This window comes from Tiliqua scincoides, chromosome 3 (genome assembly GCF_035046505.1).
Source record: "Tiliqua scincoides isolate rTilSci1 chromosome 3, rTilSci1.hap2, whole genome shotgun sequence".
NCBI classification, from domain to species: Eukaryota; Metazoa; Chordata; class Lepidosauria; order Squamata; family Scincidae; genus Tiliqua; species Tiliqua scincoides.
Genome location: NC_089823.1, coordinates 95102878 through 95127198, shown reverse-complemented (window position 1 = coordinate 95127198; position 24321 = coordinate 95102878). Strand labels below are relative to the sequence as shown.

Sequence of the window (24321 nt, the reverse complement as noted above, 5' to 3'; positions counted from 1 at the left end):
ACACAGCCCAAGAAATAAAGCACACACACTTAAATGGACACCCATTCCCCCATCCCACAAGCACAACTCTGGTTGTGTTGGTCAGCTGGGCCAGAGGCTCTCAGGGGATCAGGCTGGCCACGGGCCAGATAGAGGTACTCTGTGGGCCACATCTGGCCCCCGGGCCGGGGTTTGGAGACCCCTGGTTTAAAGAAATACAAGTGTACGGTTGTGTAGTGGCTCTACCCTACTCACTGAAGCCAGCTAAATTAGACTTTGGATTCCACTGTCATTGGGAAAAAAAAGGTGAGCAGCTGGGAAGAACATTGCTTAAAACAGTATTTCCCAAACTGTAGGTCCCAACCCGGCAGTTATTATGAACCAATAAAGGTGCTCATTGCAGAGCAAGAATAGGCAAATGGTAGCCTAAGAGCTCCAATTCTCAAGGACATTTCAACCAGAGTTCAGCACAGCGTCAGGTTCCAAGCACTCTCTATTACACAGCTGGACTGCTTCTCCCCCGCAAAAAAGACACAGAAAAAGGGGTTTTGAGCCTCTCATCACCTTAACCTAGCGTTTATCAAACTGTGGGTCGGGACCCACTAGGTGGGTTGCAAGCTAATTTCAGATGGGGTCCCCATTCATTTAAATATTTTATTTTTAATCTATTAGACTTGATGTTACCATGGCATGTGACTGCATTTGGGGAAATGTTACACATTTGTACTTTTAACAAGCTACTATGTGTATTCTTTTAACAATGATAGTCAATGGGACGTCCTCCTGGGTAAGTGTGGGTAGGATTGTGGGTAGGATAGTTAAAAAATGTTCCTGCTTAACGATGTCACTTCCAGTCATGACATCACTTCTGGTGGGTCATGACAGATTCTCATTCTAAAAAGGGGGTCCTGGTGCTAAATGTGTGAGAACCACTGCCCTAGTCTGAATAGTAATAGAGGTTCTAGTTGCACTTTGCATACAATGCACCTCACCAGTCTGTCTCTTGGCTCATGAATAGAATTCAGGAGCTGAGGTTTATATAAGGGACAAACTCCACTAATCACCTGCCTGCTCCCCAGAGTGGCTTTAAGGAGCTTGAGCTTGTGCAGGAGCAAGTCAGTGAGTGGTGCCAATGTTGCTAGCCACTTGTCTCTTGCTCCATTTAAAATATGGCCCTGTATTAAAATGAGTTGCTGATCAGGATTGCACAACTTTTTGAATGTGGATAGTGTCTTACACTATTTAAGGCAGAACTACTCTGGTAATGATGCCATATTATAGCTTAGGAAATGGAGCTGTCCAACTTGGCCCCTGGATACCATGATTAAGGAAGTTGAAGGCAAAGCTGCAGGCAGCAAGACAGTGGCACATTCAGAGTGTGGCAAGCCAGGGCACCAGCCTTGGGAGCCATCTGAAGCCCTGGGAGCCACTGCCTCTGTGAGTGCAAGCACGCTCCCATTTCTTCCTAAGTCAGGGAGCGGCAGGAACACCTGCCGCCTGGATGCTCACAGCAGCGACTGGGGCAGTGCCCCCCCCCCAGCAGCAGTTACTTTGAGTGCAGTCTGTGACATGGGTTCTTCCTCTGGCTGCTTCCCTTCTTTTTAAGCAAAGGGAAGAGTTTTGCTCTGCTTTTTCCTTCTTCTTACCTTAGCTCGACAAAGCTGGAGGAAGGGAAAAGAGGAGAAGGGGGAGGAAATAAGGCTTTAATAAGTATTCTTTTCAAGTGCTCACAAAAAACCTTAGCAGTTTGGAGAGTACTCAAAAGGAATGTTTGCAAAGCCCCAATCATTTATGAACCAATGAGGGGGGTGTTAGCCCATCCACAGAATGAGACTTGCTTGGCTGATGCAGCTGTTTTTTGGCACTTTTCCCCTTTCACCAGGGCCAGGTTGTAGTTTACAAACAAAACCCCATTCTGCTAGCACTAAGGTCACCAGTTCAAAACCTGCTGCTGTCGGTTTAATTACTTATACAATCTAGCAGACAGCTTCTAATACACACTTCTCTGTAGTTGCCTAGCCTGAAGGGTATCTCAGTTTGGTACACAGGAATCAAATGTGCTTATTTCTCCAAAGATGTTAGCCAAGTGCTGTAATTAGGCTTAGTGCTAGGTTTTAGGGTGTCACCTAGAAGACTTTCTTGACCACCTGACCCACTTATACTGAGCGTTTTACAGCTGAACAGGCATAAAATGATCACCAACATATATTTTCTGTCTTTATGCACAAACAAAATAAGAAACATGAAAACTATTCTTTGTCAGACAAAGCCGTCACACCCTTTTGCTTCCTGGGTGGGGGAATTGAAGCTGAACTGGAAATAGCTTTTTTCGCTTTCAGATGGTCTGTGGTTACAATACACTCAACACAGAGTCTTTCTGAACTTTGCAAATGATTAACTATGTTCAAATAAGCTCCCTGCTAGATATATGTAAATAAGTTGAGCAAGCATTATTAAGGCAACAGGCAAACAATCACATTACTATTTGTTTTAACCATTTATACATCTAAAGGAACACATCTATTGGCAATGGAAAAAAGAAGTGTTCCACTAAGACCACTCTCACCATTCTCTTATCAAACAAGCTGGAGTACATACCACACAAATCAGAGATATAATACATAACTCGAGTAAAATACAAACATTCAGATGTTCACAGATGCAAGGTACAGAACATTGTTTTGAGCAGCTAGTTATCTTGAAGAGTTGCATATGTAGTATTAGAGAAAATGAGATAAAGGACTCATTAGCAGTTCAAGTATGTCCATGTTTTGCTTCCTCAATGTCTTAAAGTTCAATCATGATCATGTTTGCTTGAAAATCCCACAGGTTTCAGTGGGATTTACTTCCAAAGAAGTATGATTAGGATTGCAATTTTAGAGCAAACAGGTACAATCCTGCAGGTGGTTGGCACATGCAAAACAGCACGTGGAGGTGCCCTATAATCCTATCTCTCCTTGCCAGGTTGCTCCTCGATATACAGTATCATGGCCAGACCATTCATTCGAAGGCAGGCTCTTACATACCATCACTCCAACCATCAAACACATTCTACACCAGAACTCTGAGCATGGCTCTGCTCCTGCTTTTCATAGAAGCAGTCTGTGCAATGAGTGAGAACAAAGTTGAATATGTCTTCAGGAAAGACTGTTTCTGAGTCAATAGCTTGGTTGTGAAATGCCCAGCACTAGAAACAGGGGAGGTGATAGCTCTATTGACTTTTCTTGGACACTTTCACAGGCTAATCTGAGCCTGCGGAATTGCACCCAATCCAACAACTGAACTCTACAGAATATCATTCAGCAATCCCTATTGCACTTCATAGTTTAAAAACCTATTTTTCTTCATTAAATATGCAGGCTGTTACTATGAACAGATTTTATGCAGACTTCCACAACAATGAAGGAGAAACTATGTGCCCAGGGGTTGGTTAGAGATGGCAATCCTCCCAAGATAAGAAGGCAAAACAAAATAAGAGTTCTGAAACTTTTTCAGAAACTGTATTTCTTCTTTCCAGAAATCAAGCTGGACTATCAAGCATCCAACTGCTGTTCTATTTATAACTATAACTTCAGTGCTGTGAATGTGGAACTAATGCATATCTGGAGACTTTAAGAATCTGAATTTTCTTGCCAGGGACATCCCAAGGGAAAGACAGAAGCAAAGGATGCGGGTGCAACAGCTGATCGCTGACAGCGCTGGAGAATAAAAATAGTGCAGAACTTTTTTTTAAAGTTGTGTTATAAGAAATCCCATAAAGCTCCTCTATTTCTGACAGAAAGATGTCAGAAATAGACATCTTGAGCACTTTCTGGTTCAACTTTTGTCTTCTATATTCAGAATTAGAAACATGTTTGTAACATGGAACCGGAAATTATCCAATTCTAATAAAATTATTTTCTGTCTTAAGAAGCTAGGCTTCTAGGATCTCTTAACAACCCTCCTTGCTTCAAGCTGGTCACAGATATAATATATAAGCAAGTGACTGGCCTGTTCATCCACAGCTATTAAAGAATACCATCACTGACACTGTGCAGGCAGCCCAAGCTGCCAAACCACCTGGGGAGAATTATTGCTTTGATACAAAATACCAAAGCCTCACAGACTTATGGAGGAGGCCAATTTTTAAATTACGTAAAAAAGCAAATGTATTTCATCTTATTGTTTCTTAATTGCCTTCTTCCTTTTATGAAGAATGCATCCCTTCACTAGTGCTAGAAAACTTATGATTTTATTAAAGAAATATCCTGGCAAACTTTATCTATAATGGTTAGGAACAGTCTCTATGATGGACCTATTATTCCCCTTGAAGTAAATACTTATCACAGAGCTCCAAATGTTGTTTTGAGAAGTTGGCTTTTAAAAGCAAAAACAGAGGAAATGATAAATTGCATTAGCTCTGACAAAAATAGTACAGCACTTATAATTAGTGCTTAGAGCCCAGGTTGCTAATTAATTAGAATTTTCACAAACATTGTGCTACAGGATACAAAAACTTGAGTTAAAAAAAAAACTCTCCTAGAAAATAACATTGGACAAACAACTTCTTCTCAATGTGTGTCAACAGAACACTGAATAATCAACAGTGCGCAAGGGCCAAATAAATATTGGCTCACTTCACATGATAAAAGGGAAATCTTTATTTCCCACAGGAAGCAAACACAAGAACTTTTTTTAAAGTTACCGCTGTCAAAGTTATCTAAGGCCAATACTCGGTATCATTTACAATGCACTAATTATCTTCATAATACACTTGAATAGTGTATTTTTGAACAAATAGTCTAGATTGAAGATAGTGGTTCAATAGTTATTCATTTATATACTGTAGTGATATCAAACATACATGGCACTTTATAGAGCAATAAGCAAAAAGCTCCTTAGAAGCTTCTGTCCTAAACATAGTGGTGAGGAGACAAAAGGTTGGGTGTGTTAGTATACTTTTTGATTGCTAACTGATTACTAAATCTAACTAGGATGTTATATTTGTAAAATACTGTTATGCACTCAAAGTCTTCAGGACAGAAAGATACATGCATTTAGAACACGCTGGATATGGACAGGCAGATATTGTGGAAGTGAGAAAACCTTTCTCTGAGGACCAAGTGGCATGTAGCTGAACTCAAGAGAAGCAGCTCCCTAGTCCCAGCCTATTCCTGCCTCAACTAGGAAGATTCAGGAAGCACTAGCTCCTACTTCTTCAAACTTCTCCATGTTTCTCACATTTATGGCCCAATTCTATGCCAGCCAAGCACTGGCATACCATGTGTTGCGGCAGTGGAAGTTGCTTTGCAACTAAAGAACAAACAGAAAGCACTCCAAAGCCATCTTTGTTCTTTCATCCCTACAACACTCTTTCCTTTCTACACCAAGCAAGATCAATTTTAACTTGTTAGTCCCAAAGAAGGGAACTTCCCACTTCTAGAATGGTTCGTTGCTAATATCCAGAAGGACATTCACGAGGCAAGATAAAAAAATCTCCCTATCTTATCCCGAGTGTGAAGCAATTCTCTGCAATGTTTTGGGAAATAAAACTGAGGGCCCAATCCTAACAGGCCATAGCACTGGCACTGAGCTCCAGTCTGTGCTGGGTGTCATAAATATGCCATAAAGCATGTTTACAGCACTCTCTGAGTAGGGAGTGTTAGCGCTGTGCCCAGCACTGGATGGACACCACCCAGGTAAAAGCTCTAGGTGGTGGTAAGGGCTTTTAGAATGGGGGGGAGGCATTCCGAGGTTGGGGAGGAACCTGCCCAGGGGGGCAGAGACAGTGGAAGGTTCTGCCACCCTATCTCCCTCCCAGTCCAGGCAGCCTGACATGGGACTCCTTGGCTCTGTGCCTGCTCAAACACAGGTGCAGAGCTGAGGAGACCATTGTGGCCGGCTGCTGTTTACTCAGGGTAAGAGAGCCAACGTTCCCTTCCCTAAGGAGACCTCCAGTGGTGTCTCGGCACGTACAGGATCTGGCAAGCACCATTTGGCGCCATTGGAAACTTAGGCGGCGGAAACCATAGAATTGGGCTGTGAATAAGTATTCAAAAACAAAGATACTTATTGCTATGTACAAACAGGTAGTAAACACATATCTCCACATTTGCTCATAAACCAAACATCATTCCACATAATAACAAATGTTACTTGCAGGCAAAAGCAACTATTAATAAAAGCTAAAACACAATGTTATCTGAGACACTGTAGTATTTCCTCTTTCCATGCAGAAGGAAATTTGGTGGTTTGTGCAGATATCACTACCAGGTTAAAATACGCCTGTTACAACACATGAAACTTAATAAAATTAACTTCTTGTGGCCAGTTTAGGCATAACTGCTATTACACAGAGTCTGCCTAAAACATCTTCCATGTGATATTTTGCCACACAAACCACTTTATGAACTTCTTTTTTGTTAGGATGCAGCATATAACTTACTGACTTGAAAAATAACACAATTAAAAATATTTTCAGCTAGGAAAATAATGGAGCCACACTATTCTACTTTAGTGTTTAAGATCACCAGATGGACCAAGTAATGGGAACAGTGTAAAAGAAACTATCTCACCTGTACTTCTGAATCAGCATCAACATGTTGCAGCTGAAACCAGGTGTCTCTGTTATGGTACTTCTGCAAGTCTTCCTTCAATATTGCTACTTTTCCTGAAATACATCAAATTAACCATAAAATACCAGTCAAAAATAAAGGACAAACATGGCCATTTCAATACACTTTTTTTTTTAAAAAAGGACACATGGCAGGACTATTTATACAGCATGTCATTCCTTTATGCTTCAAATTTCTCTCCACTTTGAAACACAGACAAGTTCCTAAATTCTTTACACATGCCTTCTTGCAGCATTTCTGTTGCTGACGTCTTCCAGATAATGCCACCGGAGCACAATGTCAAATCTGGCAGCATTAATCATTCAAATCACTACTATTACTAAGTGTTTTCATGCTTCTGATATATTTTTTTAAAATAGAAGTTAAACAGGAAGTTGTTGGAGTCAACTGGCGCAGCCTAACCCAAAGCCAGACTAGGGAACAAAGCTATAGAGAACTTTATTTCTGGTTGGAAAAAGCACCACCTTGCTGCTAACACTGATCTTCCATCAGAATTGATCCGCTTTAGCCCTCCTCCAGCTATGCAGCCATATATTCTTTTAAATTGGTAGAGATTAAGCACATAACCCTTTGGTAAAGGGATCCACACTGTAGTATGCAGGGAAAGAAAACGATAGACAAAAAGAAAGAACAGATCTGACTTAGCATGATGAAACAAAGATTAACTAAGAGTGGAAGAGATAAATAAACACTCAAACAGAAACACTGGTATAATTTTCAACTGTTTTGAAAATTAAGGGATTGCCTCACTTGCTTTGCCAACAATGGTACAACAATGTGAGGCCAACAATGGTACAAATACTCTGATCCAATGCTACTTAGTTACACAGCAATAAGCTCTTGATCCCCTAGAACAGGAGATGGCAATCTACGTGGATCCACTCTGCCACCCAAAGTCATTCGGTCCACATGGATCTTGACTTGGAAGGCAATGCCTCCCACCCAATTTGCTGTGCTCTGGACAGGGCATAGCAGAGGCACCTGCCCAGGCTTGTGGAGTCCCTGCAGGCAGCTCTGCCATGCTCTGCCCAGCATACAGCACATTTGGGGGGGGGAGAAAAGCTGAGCTCCGTGCAGTCACTTCCAGGAGCTCAGCGACCCAGAAGTCAGTGATGGAGTGATGTCATCATTATTGAGAGTCCAGCCCCTTTGACTGGAAAGGTTGCCAACCCCTGCTCTAGAAGTTTTCAGCATGAGCACAGTTATCTGAAAGTGCAATCATATACATGTTAACTTGCAAGTAAACACCACTGTATTCAATTGGACTAACTTTCAGCTAAGTGTGTACAGGATTGTAATTTAAGTCAACAGAGGCAATCCTATCAAGTGATAAGCTTACAACTTTGTATCTAATTGGCAGGCACTGCATTTAGGCGATAAGAAAGCTGCCTGCAATAGCTTATCTGTGACACCCTTTCCACAGTAAAATCTAGAGAAAGAACCTTACTTGGAAGAAACCTATGTGCCTTATTTCCCCTTCTGCATCCTGACTTTTTCCTTATATTCTTGTTGACAGTCTGACTAGCGCTCCAACAGGAAGAAATCAAGAAGTTTGCCCCTTTATTTTTGAAGAGCTAGAAAAAAGTTTTTCTACCTCTAGTTCAAAGTTTGAGCCTCAAACTATTTTGACCAGAACCTTCTCAGCAGGAGGGTAATGATCTTCCCAACCCATATAAAAGGTTCAGGTAGTTAGAATTCCACCAGAAGACCGCTCAATCTGGTTGAGCAGCAGCAACATTAATTGGTTACAATTAGTGATTACATCATCAGAAGCAAAGCATTCCACTCAGCCACCTTTTTCCTCTCACAACTGGCAGATTTTAGACAACATTTCCCAAAGGTATTTTCTTTCATACATCAGTCATTTCTTCAGCTCCTTTTGGACGTCTGAACACACAGTACATGGGGCGACTGCTATCAGAGAGTGATCACAAACTGACTAGCCTCCCTGAAATTAATGAACTAATTTCAGAACAGTATATCTCGGGCAATAATAACTTCCCCTGTTAGAAAATTCTTGTTGCAACAGGTATTTCATTGAGCTCAGGTTTCAGTGTGAGAGACCTTGCAAAAATATGTTGAAGAGAGCCATGCTTAGGCTTGAGCAGCTTATGCTTCCAACATAAATGTTAAGTTTTAATGTCTAATTTGTCTCCCTACTTTGCCAATTAGGCCAGAAACAATTGCCTAACTGTAACATGAAGGATACCCAATATATAAACATTCTTTTAATCCTTCAGAGGACTGCTAAACAATCAGATGATACAGCATGTTTCCTGTTTTTAACTGAAGGTCACACATGCTGAACTGTTTATTACAGACCTACTGAGAATTCTGTTATTGAGCTATTCTCTAGGTTTTGCCTTGAGTTCCTCTGAGGCCCTTTCCTAACACATCTAAGTTCAACGTTCATTTTCTCTTGAAACTTTGGAGGCTCCCCTTTGCAGTCTGGTAAAATACATTCAGAATTAAGTCCTTATTGATAAATATCCATGAAATATCTTACATAATAGCACTAAGATAGACCTTTTTACCCTTCTAATCAAAGGCAGGAAGACTCACACATCTCATCTTTTTGAAATAGAATTTCTCCAGAATTTTTGGGGTGCAAAGAGCATAATATATAATCATAGCAAAGCATAATATATGCATCATAACATAATATGCATGAGAGCTGAAAGGTTAGAGAAACACCTTGACAGTGAAAATATGAAGCTCTGTTATTGATGGATTTGGCACAGTTCTGGAAATGGCAGTGACTTTCTAAGACCTCATGCAGAGCTAATTCCTAGACTTGCTACCCAATAGCCTTTAAGATCTGATCTACACATTACAGTGAACCATCAGTTTAATGGACTAATGGGGAAAGGAGTGTTGATTAATGCCAAAAGTCCAGTAAATCAGAGTGCACCAAAGGCAATGGAGAAGTGCATGTGCAAAACTTATATGACTAGTTTTTAATGGAGCAGAAAACATCCTCTGTTTATGAAGCTTGTTAAATCAAGGTCTGTTAAATCAGTGATTCACTGTCAGCAGAATGAAGTTGTAAGCTCACGACAAAATCCTAGGCATGTCTACTCAGAAGTAAGTCCCACTGTGTTAAATGGAGCTTACACCCAGGAAAACATACATAGGGTTGCAACCGCAGGATGGCAGAATTCTGAATAATTCCATTACAAGTTGAAAAAGGGGAGTCGTATTTGTGAATCCTCCCTCGTGGAAAGAACATCTTGCATCAGTAAAAGAGAAAATCAGAGACAGGACTATATTGCTAAACCGTTCCTCCAATGTGCTCATTTATTGCATGCAGTGAGGTTTTCTTTCACTGGTAAGGCATTCTAAAATATGACTCCATATAGTCCAGAATTCAAACACCTCAGCTTATCCTGTCAGTCTGCGGAATGTGTAAATTGAATCTCACCAAATTCCGGAGATTGAATCTGGTATCCTCCACATACAAAGTATGTGCTGTACCACCACTTAGACATGAAAACAGTGTGCATCAGCTTGGTCACCTGAGTCTCCTCTGCCAGTTAAATACCGCCATCAACACTGATGGGTGGTGAGGGCAGGTAGAGAGAAACAAAATCAACATCATTCATGTCACTGACTTCACAGGAATGAATCATTAAATGGATGTGAATGTTTACACTTTCCAGACAGCCATCCAAATTGCAATGCCTCCACTAGATGAGGAAAAAATTCCCCAGTAACAACGTACAGGTGGGGCCTAAGTATCCACGGGGGATCCATTCTTGGACCGCCCATGGATACCAAGAACCACGGATAATGAAATCTGCTGTTTGGGCCCCTTTAAGCTTTCTGGAGGTGACCAGAGCTGCACTCCAGAGGGCCTCTCCAGGCCTCAGAATATATTATAAGAGCAAAAAATGTCACAAAAACAGGTTCCCCTCAGGAAACTGGAAAGTTTTTTGTTTTTGGTCAAAATGGCCATTCTGAAGCCTGCAGAGGCCACAAGCAGACGCACACAGCTTCTGTGGGCTTCAGAAAGCCCTCTGGAAACAACTGGAGCACAGCCCTGATCACCTTCAAAGGGCTTAGTTTGGGCCAACTCAGGCTCAAGGTGGGTTCAGGGAACCTGTGTCAAGCCAGATCCAAGAATACAGTATCCATGTATACAGAAACTCCACCTGTATTGCAATTTGAGCAATGTGAAAAGAGGCAACATCACACAGAAGCACTTCCTTGAGGGTACAACATTTGATGTGCTGTAAGCATTTCTCAATATTTATCCCTCACAGTTCCACTACACATGGTTCACCTATTAGAAGTACCACCAGAAGTAATTGGCAATGATGTCATTTCCAGTTATTTCTGGATTGGGAGGCCAGATGCAATGCAACAAACACCAGTAAGAGGTGCAGGGCAAACAGGAGGGCTTTTCTGAGTGTGCAAAAAGTGCACGCTGGAGCTTTATCTGCCAAGCTGAGCCTCCTACTGCTGCTGGGGGTCCTGTGAGTACTACTGGACACCACCTGATGTACCACCAGTAGGACCAGTACCACAGATTGAGAAACACTGCTAAAAATTAATTACTGCAAAGAACCTTTATTGTGTCAGGAAAATGAAAGCATAAACACAACACCATAAACTTGTTTTCTTTTCCTTTCAGGTCCATTCCTTCACTTGTATTAAAAAGGCATATTATGATGCTCTAAAAATGTTATCTATCTGCAAACATGTTTCTCCTTTTGGATTATTAATTTCTGCTGAGACATTTTAAGCACAGGAAATATTATCAGGTTAGGTTTGGGTTTTCTTTGCTGACTATGACTTCATATTTCTCATCATGCAAGTCATGCCACAAGGAAAAATGAACAGAATCAGAGAGGAAACAGGCAGCATAGCTGACAATTTAATGAAGCAAAACTTAATATTCTACAGTTTTCAAAACGTATTTTTATTTTTTAGTCTGCCATATAAGTACATCAGATGCACAGGTCAGATTTTACTTTCATGGAAAAAGAAAGGCTTTGAAAACTTTTGCAAATGTGTTGCATCAATAGCAAATAATTTTTCCAACAGAATTCCCCCATCACAGAGGATCATCAGATATAGTTCTAGATAATCCAAATTCTGAATGTGATAATCTTTTAGTTCAGGTCTACTGGGTTGTATCCAAAGAAAGTGAATCATTAGAAAATAAGAAAAGCTCTGCTGCAACAGGTCAATGACCTGTCTAGTCCAGAATTCTGTTTCCCATAATGGAACAACAGCTGACTCTGGGAAGCCCACAAGTAGGAGATGAAGGCAGACCTCTTTTCCCCACCATTACCCTCAGTGAGAATTATTCAGAAGTTATTCTGACTAAGACCACTGAAATAAATGAGTCAAGTTAGTTACCACTCACTTAAGTTCCATTAATGTTAATGATGGCGAATCAAAATTCGGTTTCTTTGGATACGTCCTATTATTGATTTCATAAAGTGAATTACAGGTCATGCCTCATTATCCTAGTGGAGTAAAAAAAAAATTAGTGGATACCACATCAGTAGAAAAATAGCTATAGGGCGCAATCCAAACCTGCACTGGAGCAGGCAAGCCAGGAGGCTTGCGCTGCATCCAACGCGGGTCTCTGGCCAGCAGCGGCTCAGCCAGAGGCAAGGGGAAACTCTTCCCCTTACCCCTGGGTGAGGGCTGCTGGCCCCAATGGGTCTCCTCGGACCTGCGTCACCTCTGGAGATGATGCGAGGAAAGCGGAGTGGCTCGAAGATGCTCGATTTTCCCTAGGGACAGGGGTTGGGATCCAGCATAACTAGCAGGTTCCACCCCCACCCCCGGGGCTGCCCATCGCCCACCCTCCCCCCACCCAGAAACGCCCCCTCCTGCCTCCTCCCCGCCACCCCCACGCCTACCTTCGCTGCTTATGTCAGTGCTGGTGCGCTGGCACAAGCAGCGGGGAGGAAGCTGCCGCGGAGGCTTCCACCGACCTCTGCGCATCAGCATATCTGGATGCACCGACGCAGCTTCCTCCCACAGAGGCGTAAACGTGCTTTACGACACATTTGTGACCCTCCAGGGGCTCCTATGCCGGCATAACTGCCTGTTAGGATTGCGCCCTTAAAGACCCACTTCCTGGTTTCTTGCTCCTCTATTGTCACTCCAGAATGCATTGTTATAGAAACTATACTGCATTCAGCCACTAGAATAGCTGAATGATGGAATCTAATGGAATGAAATTACAATTAATTCAGAGCACGAAGGTAGGAAATTGGATTGTGGTGCTTTTTTCCCTTGCTGCAAGGCATTTAAAGGTGGACCTCAGTATCAGTGGATACCAAGGTCCCACCTGTTTACACATGTACACACCAAGTAAACATAGGAACACAAATCTATTAGTAATCTCCACATCAATTTATAAGGTAATCTCCCTTAGAATATCACATACAACTAAAATAACAATTTTAGAGATTAACAGTACAATCCTAACTGCTTCGGCATAGGGTATCACAAACATGTAGTAAAGTATATCAAGACACCTGAAGAACAGGTAGCACTGTTCCACAGGTGCTGGATCCAAAAGGAGTACCCAACCGAGCAGGTAAGCTCCTGCCAGGCAAAGCAAGAGTGGGGAAGGGCAGAACAGGGGCAGGGAGGAGGTGTAACAGGATGGGAGTGGGGAGGGTGGATCAGGCCAGGGAGGGTATTGGATTGGTGGCAGTAACACATGCTGAATTCTATTCCCCCTCCTGGGCTTGGAAGTCCAACACGACGCTGCTCAAACTTGCGCCAGTGATTTTGCTGGTGCAGATACGAGTAGCCCCACTGCACAGGCTAAGGCTTTATCTAGGGTAAGGGGAGGTATGTCCCCTCACCTTGAGAAGACCTCCAGCCCGCTCCTTTCTAGCGCTAGATACAGTGTGGGCCAAGCAACCCAACTGTATCAGCTCTGGTTAGGATTGGGCAGCAAGTATTTGAAATTAAATAGCTCATTTTCAACCTCTTGGTTATCCCAACATATTTTCACAACCCCCCCCCCCCAATACTCAAAGAACTTTGTATAGTTTAACTCACTAGTTTTTATAGCAATCCTATCTGTGCAAGGAGCAGCAGCATCACCTTCATACTACATATGGGTAACTAAGGCAAATTTGGTTTACTTATACAGGAAGTCACTCACTGCAATCATGACTGAGATCCAGGGAATTCCCACCTCATACCACATGCTTATTACAATCATTTTATGCCTGCTCACATTTAATCAGTTATGGCAATAGTTTTTGACAGAATGCATTTTCGCCTCCATGATTCTTTTCCAACATCCATTTATGCCCATGTTCTTTTTGTTTTCAACTTGTGATCATGTTGCAATATTTGCTTACCCTCCCCCAGCCCAACTGAGATCCTTATGCATTCTTCATCTAAGGACTGGAAGACTGCCAAGACAAAATGTTCACCCAAAAATATGTATTGCTTCACTATTTAAAAACATAAAGATAACCAACTCAAATTCATTGTTTACTGACAGTCCATCCTATCCAATTTTCCAGTGCTGGTGCAGTTCTGCTAGTGGGGTGTGCACTGCATCCTGAGGTGGAAGGGCAGTCACTGGGGCCTTCTTAAGGGAACACATGTTCCCATACCTTATCACAGGGCTGCATTGTTGCTACATTGGAGCTGGAAAGTTGGATAGGATTAGGCCCTTAAGCTGTAAGGAGAGTCTAGGCCAGCCACCAGTTCAGAAACTTGAAGTGCATGAAAACAAGAGTTTAAAATTAAAGCATCCACTTCAATAATAAGTCAGACTGACTAATCTCTTTATCCTTCTTAACAGATAAACTGAAGCCATACGGTTCATAGTATGTTCAGGTAAGTTCTTTTTTATGGTAAAAAAAAAAAAAAAGATACATTCCACCTTACATTGGAACGCTATGGAACTCCCTTCCCCCTGACTTAAGAATGGCTCCCTCTCTTGAGACCTTTCGGCGAGGCCTGAAGACCCTTCTGTTTAAACAGGCCTTCTGAGTTCTCGGCCTTTTAACATCTTTTTAACATCTTTTAATATTTTTACAGGCCTGATTCTTTTATGACTTGCTGCTGCTCTATGCTCTTTTTACCTATTTTTTACTCTGACTGCTGTTTTTTATGATGTGTTAATATGTTTTTATTTGTTTTTAAATTATGTTTTTAATATGTTGTAAGCCGCCTTGAGTCCCTTTGGGAAGAAAGGCGGGTTAAAAATAAAGTTGTTGTTGTTGTTGTTATTATTATTATTATTATTATTATTATTACAACGAATTACAAAATTTAAGCATAACCTAATTTTGAGGTTAATGTTCCTTACCTAGAATTTTCTTTAAACCCATAAAATATTTGCTTAAATCTCAACATATGATAGATATTCTGAATATTCATTACACAATTAAAAAAAAAAGAAGCAGTAAAGAAAAATTATTTCCCAGCGATGCTAACTGTTGCCTATAATAAGATGGCAGAATACATTAAAAATTACCTTTAACAGAGAAACATACTAACAATTAAATTATATCAGCAAAAACACATACCAATAATTGAATCCCTGCGGAAAACGTCTCTATCGAAAATGTAAAACGACAGGTGACGGAAACTCCGTGGAATTTCACAGTAAAAGTCTTCTCCATAGAATGGGCTATGTAAAACAAAACAATACACATCAGCAAAGTTGCAGGAAATCAGAGATAATCAAGTCAAATCTGGCACATGCAATCTGCTCCCTGGAGTATAACAGCCTGTACTCTGCACCCTGGTCTTGCCTGTTTTCCTGTCAGTTGCCACTGCTATCCGACAATCAGCTTAAAGGCCCTTTTTAGAGGTCTGAGGTCATAATGGAAGTAAGGGAGTCTTCCTCTTCAAGCTTCCCCTTCAAGCTTCAGGTAGACGTCAAGCTTTCCGAGACTTCACAGTGGTGAGAGAAGAAAGGAGGCAATGCATCCAAGATGCATCACCTCCTACGCTAGAAGCCATTTAATTTTTTTTCTGTCATGCTTGAGCCTCCCAGCAGAAGCTAACCAATTGCCCTTTCATAGATGTTTTGAGATAAAGCATGCGTTCTTATTGTCTGCAAGTACTGCAAAGTGCAAAAGGAAATGCATATTGTTATTGAAAATATTATTCCCAAATGTTAAACCTTGTATGTTACAAGGAGGAAAAACAAGAAAAATAAATATATATATATATATAGGCTATAAAGTCTTAGTTATAGTCAAACTAAGGCAACTGGCAGCGGTGACCAGGGGTGCATTTGCCCAGCTTCAGCTGGTGCACCAGTTACTGTCGTGCTTGAGTCAATCAGACTCAACCATATGGTCCATGCCTTTGTGACTTCAAGACTGGATTACTGTAATACTCTCTATGTGGGGCTGCCCTTGTTCAGAACCTGCAATTAGTGCAGAATGTGGAGGCCCATGTGGTTACTGGAGCTAGGAGGTTTGATTTTGTTCGACCACTACTTCAGTGACTGCACTAGTTGTCCATTCGTTAAGGTACTAGTATTGAACTTTAAAGCCCTTCATGGTTTGGGTCCAGGTTATCTGAGGGACCACTTTTTCCCATACATTTCGGCCTGCCCTCTTAGGTAATCTGAGGGGGCTCCCCTACAAGTACTGCCTTTATCCCGAGTTAGAGTGATGGTGGCCTGAGGGTGAGTCTTCTCTGTAGAGCCACCTCAGTTATGGAATTCCCATCCGTGGAAATTAATAGCTACTCCCTCCTTCATGCCCTTTCAGCAAGGGCTCAAATTGTTTCTGTTTTGCCTGGCATTTGAGTGATGCTTTGTTGTCTGAATTCTGATGTCTGTATCTTTGGATACTTTGGTCTAAATAGTTGCCCCTATTATGACTTTATTGTTTTACATATTGTACATTTTAGTGTGGCATTTGTAAACCGCCTTGGGCATTTGCTTTGACATGGGAAAAGCGGGATATAAATCTTTTAAGTAAAGCTTAAATATAAATCTTTTAAGTAAATAAATAAATATTTGAGGCCATTAAATATATCATTAATCCATATATGACACATTTGATAACAATATGCGCAGAAGATTCAATAAGATCAATAGTGTACCTATTGTACAATATTTTACATAGTATGCATTCAGAAAGAGATCAAACAGAAAACCAATATGAGACACAGTCCTCATAAGAAAATTCTGTTCAGAAGCTTAAATGGCTTCTCTTGAATTCTGCTAATTGAAAAGGAGAGTGGTGATAAACTCCTAGCAAAAATCCTGTCTGTTTCTTTCACTATCCAATTATTACATTAAAGAATTATGCTAAGGGAGGCCACAAATAGCTAGTCATGCTTTGCAGCTAATATATTCTGACACTTTTTCAGTCAAATGCAACTAGTCAACCAACCGACCTAGACAACCAAATTATGAATCAGCTGCAAAACTTGCTACATCTGTCAGTGTATTGAATATAAACTAATTCTAATTAATTGGTTGATTGCTTGTCTCTATTTTTCCCCTTACAAAAAAATCTGTCTTTACACTCTGGTAGGAATCAAACCTAAGGGTGCAAATTCAAAAGATGAGTTTATAGTAAATCCCTATAAGATGAAATCCCCATAATAAAATGAAATTGTGAGGGAGATTCACATGTATTTTTAAACTGAGAGTTACTGCTAGAAGCTATATTTGAATGCTTATGTCTGAAGAATCTGTGCTTTGTTTTGGGGGTTAAATGCCATAAAATAAGTAGATCAGTACCTATTACAAAGGCCAAAACACATTTAGCTTCCTGAAACATTACACCAATTCCTGGGTATATTTGGGGTGCTGATTCCAAAAATGGCATCCATTTTGCCCTATCACGTCTAGTTTTGGAGACACGGCATAGCCTCTTCAGTGAATGGTTCAAGCAGCTTCCTCATGAGGAAGCCTACACCATGGCTTCTTCATGAGGAAGCTGCTTGAACCATTCACTAAAGAGGCTATGCCATGTCTCCAAAACTAGACGTGATAGGGCAAAATGGATGCCATTTTTGGAATCAGCACCCCAAATTCATATCAAACCACCATAAAGTTTGGGAAAAACTTTTCTGACCCTCAGTTTTGTAGGCCTGTGTTATCAGTCCTATTCGGCCAACTAGCATTCCAGCAGTGGTAATCGCTTTATGGTGTTAACGCTGATCCAGAAGCCATGTGCTTCTGGGCCACTACTGAAGATAGTGGGGAGGATCCTGTGTGCATTGGCAGCGAAGCAGCTCCGCTAATGCTGACGAGTCGACAGAATGGGATGGAAGCATGTCAGAGGCAGGAAGGGGTTGCACCCAGCATGAGTAACTTGTGCCCGATGCTATAATAATAATAACTGGGTATTTATATACCGCCTTTCTGGTCATCGGATTACTCCTCTATTTATACTATCCCCTCCAGAGCTAGCTGACACACTCTCTTTATCTCCTCGGACTTGCGCCAGCTAGAGAGCTGGTACAGGTTTGAGGAGACCCGATGGCCATTCAGGGGCTTATGGGGAGATACGAGAGAAATATATTTTCCCTTACCTCTTCCAAGTCTCCTAATCAGACCTCACCATTACAACATTATTCTAGCAGGGCTGCATGCTATGGTAGGGAAAAAGTATAGGATTGGGCAGATATTCTTCTCAGCATAATTGTTTGACCCAATGCAAGCATATCATCTTGCTCAACCCAAATATGAACAAAGCTTTGCCAGCAGCCAGCATGTTTCAGTCATGTTATCCTAAACACTCAGGAATTATGCCTTGGATAGGGTCACAATGCTGTTACTCTTGGGACTTCAAGATTTTCACAGTCACCATGAAAATAGTTTCCACTCATTTCTTAAACAATCTATCCATCTATCACAGTGATTTTCAACCTTTTTCATTTCACGGCACACTGACGAGGCACTAAAATGGTCAAGGCACATCATCGGTTTTTTAGCAACTGACAAGGTACACCATGCTGTCAATGGGGGGGTCACATCCCCATTGGCCCTACTAATAAATGACCCTCTCCCAAATTCTCGCGGCACACCTGGGAACCATTCATGGCACACAAGTGTCCCATGGCACAGTGGTTGAAAATGGCTGATATCATGTATTTTTTGTAATTATGATTGTACAATTTTGTGAAAAGGTAAAATAAAAGTATCTTTAAAAATCGTAAAATAAATTAATACTATAGATGCGTACTTTTAAAACACATTGGATACTATGCAGTTGAAATTTGACATTTTTTGTCCTATTGATTTCAGTCAGAGACATTGAAACCCATTCTTAACATTCCACAGAAACAAATTGAACTTAAAAGTACTGAACTTCATTGACTTGACAATATTATTTATTTATACAGGTATTTATATACCACCTTTCTTTGGTCGTCAGAGTTCTACTCAGACTTTAATAATAATAATAAATAATAATACATGTATTTATATACTGCCTTTCTTGGTCGTCAGATTTCTCCTCAGACTTTATTCAAAGCAGTTTACAAGGGCAGGCTGTTCTAAATCCCCGTAGGGATTTTTACAAAGAAAGGTTCTATCTTTCAAGAACCACAACATTTCAGCTGGATCTTTTTGATCTGGTATCACATTCTGGCGTCCGATTTCCTCCCACGCAAGCTTACAGGTAACTCCTTCATCTCTCACATGGAGGGCAGCCAAGACACTTCTTTGCTCACACCAAAGAGCAGGTGGAATAACTCGGCTCAGCTTGTCAGCTGCTTCAAGGTCTCACCATTCACGGTGCCGGTGGCCTCGAACTGGTGACGTGCGGATGTTATCTTCAGGCAAACGGAGGCATTACCCTCTAGACCAGACCTCCTGCCCAAGGCGGTTTACATAGGCAGGCTGTTCTAAACCCCCGTAGGGATTTTTACAATTGTATAGTTCTAGTCTTTCATAGAACTCCTCGTTCCAGCTGGATTCCTTCCCGGTCTGGCCTCCCTCTGGCCCTTCGCCTCCCACGCTCCACTTGATGGCAACTCCTCTCTGCCACCTAGGGTCAGCTCATCAGTATATCAGCGTGTCGTCAGTTCTCGGGTACTTCTGGTTGTCTTGAACTGGCAGCCTCAGATCTTCAGGCATACAAGACTCAACCAACTGAGCCAGACCTCTTCCCTTATTGTCCTAATATGTGTGACGTCTTTGGTTTAACTTGTGAATTTGGCATTCCATTTGTTTATACGTGGCACAAGAATTCCATGGAGATATGAGAATGAAATTGGTACACATATTCAGGACACAATTTTATGTCAGTTATTCTAAAGTATTTAATTTACCAAGTCTGCATACTGCTTTTCATTAAGGTTTCCATGAAAGTACAAGGGCAACCTCCACATCTGTCCTCAAGTGTGGCTATGGGACTAGGAAACAGGAGGAACGGTGGGGCAGAGAGGCTTTGGGAGGGATGAATCCAGCCACAATGGCATGTACCAGATCTTATCCCTTCTTTTAACAGCCTCCCTGCCTTATCTTCTCCTCAGATTTGTGCCAGCTACAGAGATGGCACATGCCTGAGGAGATACACTGCAGACAGAAAAGCTTACAAATAGGTCAGGAGAAATAATTCCTTTCCCCTCTGAAGCCCCCCAATCTCCCCCCCCCCCACAACTGGATACAGTGTGCTCTCTTTTTTTGCGCAGCTGCTTCAATGGGGTGGGTGGGGGTAAGATTGGGCCCTATGTTTGTATTTTAGTTTATTTACAGCTCAATCCTAACCTGTGCTGGAGCAGGCAGGTCAGTTGGCCTGCACTGTATCCAGCACAGGGTTGGGGCTGGTTGCAGCTCAGCTGAGGGCAACGGGAATTAATTCTCCTTACCCTGGCTAATGTGGCAGCATCCCTAATGGGGCTACTCGGATCTGTCCCACCTAAACTGGTGGCACAGATCCGGACAGCCCTGTGCTGCGCTGAGTTGCTGAAGAGTGGGGTTAGGATCTAGCCCAACGGATGGATCCTGGCCCCACTCCCCACCTGGCCCTAGGCTGCCCATAGGTTGCCCACCTGCCATTCGCCCTTCCCCTACCCTGGAATGCCCCATTTACCCTCCTCCTGCCCTCCCCAGACCGCCGTGCCAGCCTGACTCAGCCGGTGCAAACGCACCACTCTCCTGGCGCAATGGCATGGATTCAGCCTCCAGAGGCGCCTTACGGTACTTTTGCGATACCTTCGGGCCAGTGCAAGGGACTTGCACCAGCCCAAGGGCGGTTCAGGATTGTGCCTTTATTGTATTTCGACCTCTCCTTTCTCCTCAAGGGGACCCAAGGCTTGTAATGTGAGCCTATTGCAAGGTTGACTGTCCCAGTTAGCAACTAAGTTCTGTATTTTAGAAAGAAGAAGAAAAAATAACGAAACTGGTTTTTCCACACTAATTGGGTACACCCATGGGGGGAACAAGCAAGCATCCTCTGAAGACTGAAATGGAGCCACACAATTGCTTAGAACATTTACTATTAAACTGCAAGTCTTGCCTTGGTATACTTCCCGAAACATTATGTACTTGAGGGTTGCGAGGTCACTGCAGTCAATCCCAAGAAGCCTGAGTGTATAGAACTCATTTTATAAACTAAGAAAAAAATGCTTTCTAAGCAACTGTTGGCAGTGCTTCACGTTTTCACTTAACTAAAGGAAAACAAAGAGAGTCAGAAACATGTGGCCAAATGGGAAACAGACAAAATGGTCAAGAAAAAAATACTGTTAACAAGCTGACCTGTTTGTGCTTCTTTCAGACTGAAAAAAGCACTGCTTGAACTTTCAAACTGCCATAAAGTTATTCTATAGCTGAACGGACCTCTTTGTTACTATTTCTAATAAATGGGTAGAAAGCTGTCAAGGAAGAACATGAAAAGTTTCAGAAACAGAACTTCTATAAATAAATGCTGTATTTAAAATATTATTCAAAATGGAGATTAGAATGATGCTACTTATCTATAAAGGGCTATCTATAAAGGGCTATAGATAAGGGCTATCTATAAAGGGCTAAATAGTTATCATCTGCTCTCCCAACAACCACTACTATCACCATTCACCAATGGAGACCATAGCAGAGATAGATTTTTAGCAAAACCCCTGGTTCCAGCTTAGTAGCAATGACCACACTGCTTCTCTATCAGCCCAATCCTATCAAGGGCCTACAGCAGCAAATTGCAAGATCCACTGCCTTAGACCCCATTGCGATGGTGCAAAAACCATGCAACAATTGCACACAACAGAACCATTCGTGGAAATGGCCAGTAGCACTTTGCGCACACCAGACTCACCCAGACACTCTGATGGCCCAGGTAAGGTGGTGGTGGGCAAGGTTTGAGGCAGACAGGGGGAGGGCAGAAGACAAGGAATAGGCTGGTGGGGGTGAACACTGGATGCAAGCCTGATTTTTCCATCTGTCCCACCACCCCTTCCTCTTCTCAGACTTACGCCAGCAAAATAGCTGGTGTGGATCCGAGGAGACCTACAGGCAATTAAGTCAGACTACCAGGAAGTAAGTAATTTTTTTTTTACATACCTTGTGCTAGCTGCCTGATCACTCACCACCACCACAGCATGAAGCACATGCTGCGTTGGCACAGCTGTGTGCTATAGTAAGGCAAGGATATTTTTAAAAGTTCACATGTGGCAAATTATGGCAAACGTGGCAAAGTGCAATTATGAAAAATGGTTGAATATGTACATTTTAACACCCTGCATTCCTTAACTATGAATTTTTCCAAGTTTAATCTTCGAATTCTAAAATATAATACAATTTAGTATTTTATGGCAGCAGTTCTCAAACTTGCAGGGAGTTTGTACACCGCAGTAAGTCATTGCGGGGGAGTGGGGAAGGCAGCAGGGGCGCGGGAAGGCAGTGACAAGATCCCCAGGATCGCATCGCTAAAGGGGGTGCAGGGACTGGCATGCACTTACCAGTCCCTACTGCAGCCTCCCAGGGGTGCGGGGAGCCCCACGCGACCCTCTGCAGGGCTCCCCAATCTTCAGAAAGTGAAAGTGGAGCAATTGCACTCTGCCTCCGGTTTGCAATCGCAAACCAGAAGTGGAGTGCGATCGCTCAGCTTTCACATTCCAAGACATGGGGAACCCTGCAGAGGGCTGCACGGGGCTCCCCACCCCTCAAGGAAGCTGCAGAAGGGATTGGTAAGGGCATGCCACTCCCTGGATCCCTCTTAGCAACGCGATCCTGGGGATTGCGTCACTGTCTTCTCCCTGCCCCCACCCCTTAAGGGGGCAGAGTCCAGAGCCCACAGGCTGGGATGTCGCGACACCCCAGTTTGAGAAGCTGTGGTTTAGGGTGAAGCTCACAAGGGAAAAGCACACAAGCCTATGGATAGGCTGCTTTGACATCAACTCTAAACATTTCAGAACTTTAATAATGCTTTAAACTGTATTTGCAAAACAAGTCATCTCACACCATTCAGTTTCTCAGATGACAACCATTTGCTCATAAAATACTGAATCTAATTTTCAGTGCTGATAAAATATACAGTGACTAATAATGAAAGATCCCAAACCAAACCCTCACATATGGATTTTAAATTACTTTAAAAACAAAGTAATTAACAAGCCACAGAGCATTTTACATCCGCTGACTGATCCACAGTGTTTTGAAATGCCTGATTCATTCTTCTGATTGAACTACAGAAAGAATTTCACATCACACCATGAGCTTGATACAGACCAGAGAGATTGAAAAGGTCTCTCTCTGCCCTTCTGCAGGACCACATTTGTCACTAGGGGGTTCTCCTGAATCTCCACATTATTGAGGTGACTGGGGAGAGGGGCTTTGTGCACTCAATACTAGTGCGCCAGCTGCATCCGTACATGAGTTGGCTAGACCTAACATGCCTTGGTGACCTCCAAATGCAACAATTGTAAAATGCTTTACATGGGGCTACCCTTGAAGACAGTCTGTAAACTAAAGCTTGTGCAGAACGCAGAAGCATGCGTGGAGGCCGGAGCACAGTGGTTTGACTCTGTTGAACTGCTTTTCTGATGGCTGCACTGGGGGCTGGTTTGTTTTGGAGCACAATTCAAAGTTTAAAGTCTTTTACAGTTTGAGATCAAGGCATTTAAAAGACCAGTTTTTTTCCATATCAGCTGGCCCGTCCCCAAGGTCATCAGAAGGGGTGTTTCTGCATGTTTCATCCCTGGTTAAGGCCAGGTTGGTAGCCACGATTGAGCACTCTTGCTATTAATCCTCCAGCAGGGGCTTCTGTTCCATCTGGCTTCTCCACTTTGCTTTTCTGTAGCTGTAATTGTCATTTTGCTTTTGTCTGTGATGTAATGACTGCTGCTAAAAAAATGTTCCTATGTGCTATGCTCTGCTGCTGTTTCTGACTGTCTGGCAGCCCAAGTCCAGTCATGGGCTTGGAGTGGTGGACTTTGCAATAGTCCACGTGCAGCATCGCAAAAGGTGTGAAGCTGTCGTACACTGAAGGACCACCAGTGCAAATGGCTGGAGAGAGGCTCTGTGCACATGCCAACAGCTCACCCATGCCATGCTGGTGCAAGGAAGGTGGCAGGGGAGGCAGTTTGTGAGCTGTTCAGGGAGGATTGTGACGGAGAGCAGGGCAGCAGGAGCAGTTCAAGGGTGGGATGGGGTGGATCTTGGTAGCAGTCACACGCACCAGGATCGCATCTTGACATACCACCTAAGCCTTCTTGGACTAGCAGGTATAGTCAGAGAGACCCATTAGTGTCCGGGCAGTCTACGAGGGGGGGGGAGTTAAGTAAAAATTATTTTTATTTATTTCTCCTGGACTGTTTG

At 42.5% G+C, this 24321-nt stretch overlaps 1 protein-coding gene across 1 annotated transcript in view; it reads right to left on the bottom strand.

The window, feature by feature from the left end:
* The window catches only part of RASA3 (RAS p21 protein activator 3), a 154806-nt gene that overhangs the window by 72270 nt on the left and 58215 nt on the right, over window positions 1-24321 (bottom strand). The window contains exons 3-4 of the mRNA XM_066619056.1: window positions 15119-15222; window positions 6534-6628 (exon numbers count right to left, since the gene is read on the bottom strand). Of these exons, the coding sequence (XP_066475153.1) occupies window positions 6534-6628; window positions 15119-15222 (199 nt within the window). The remainder of the gene's footprint in view (window positions 1-6533; window positions 6629-15118; window positions 15223-24321) is intronic.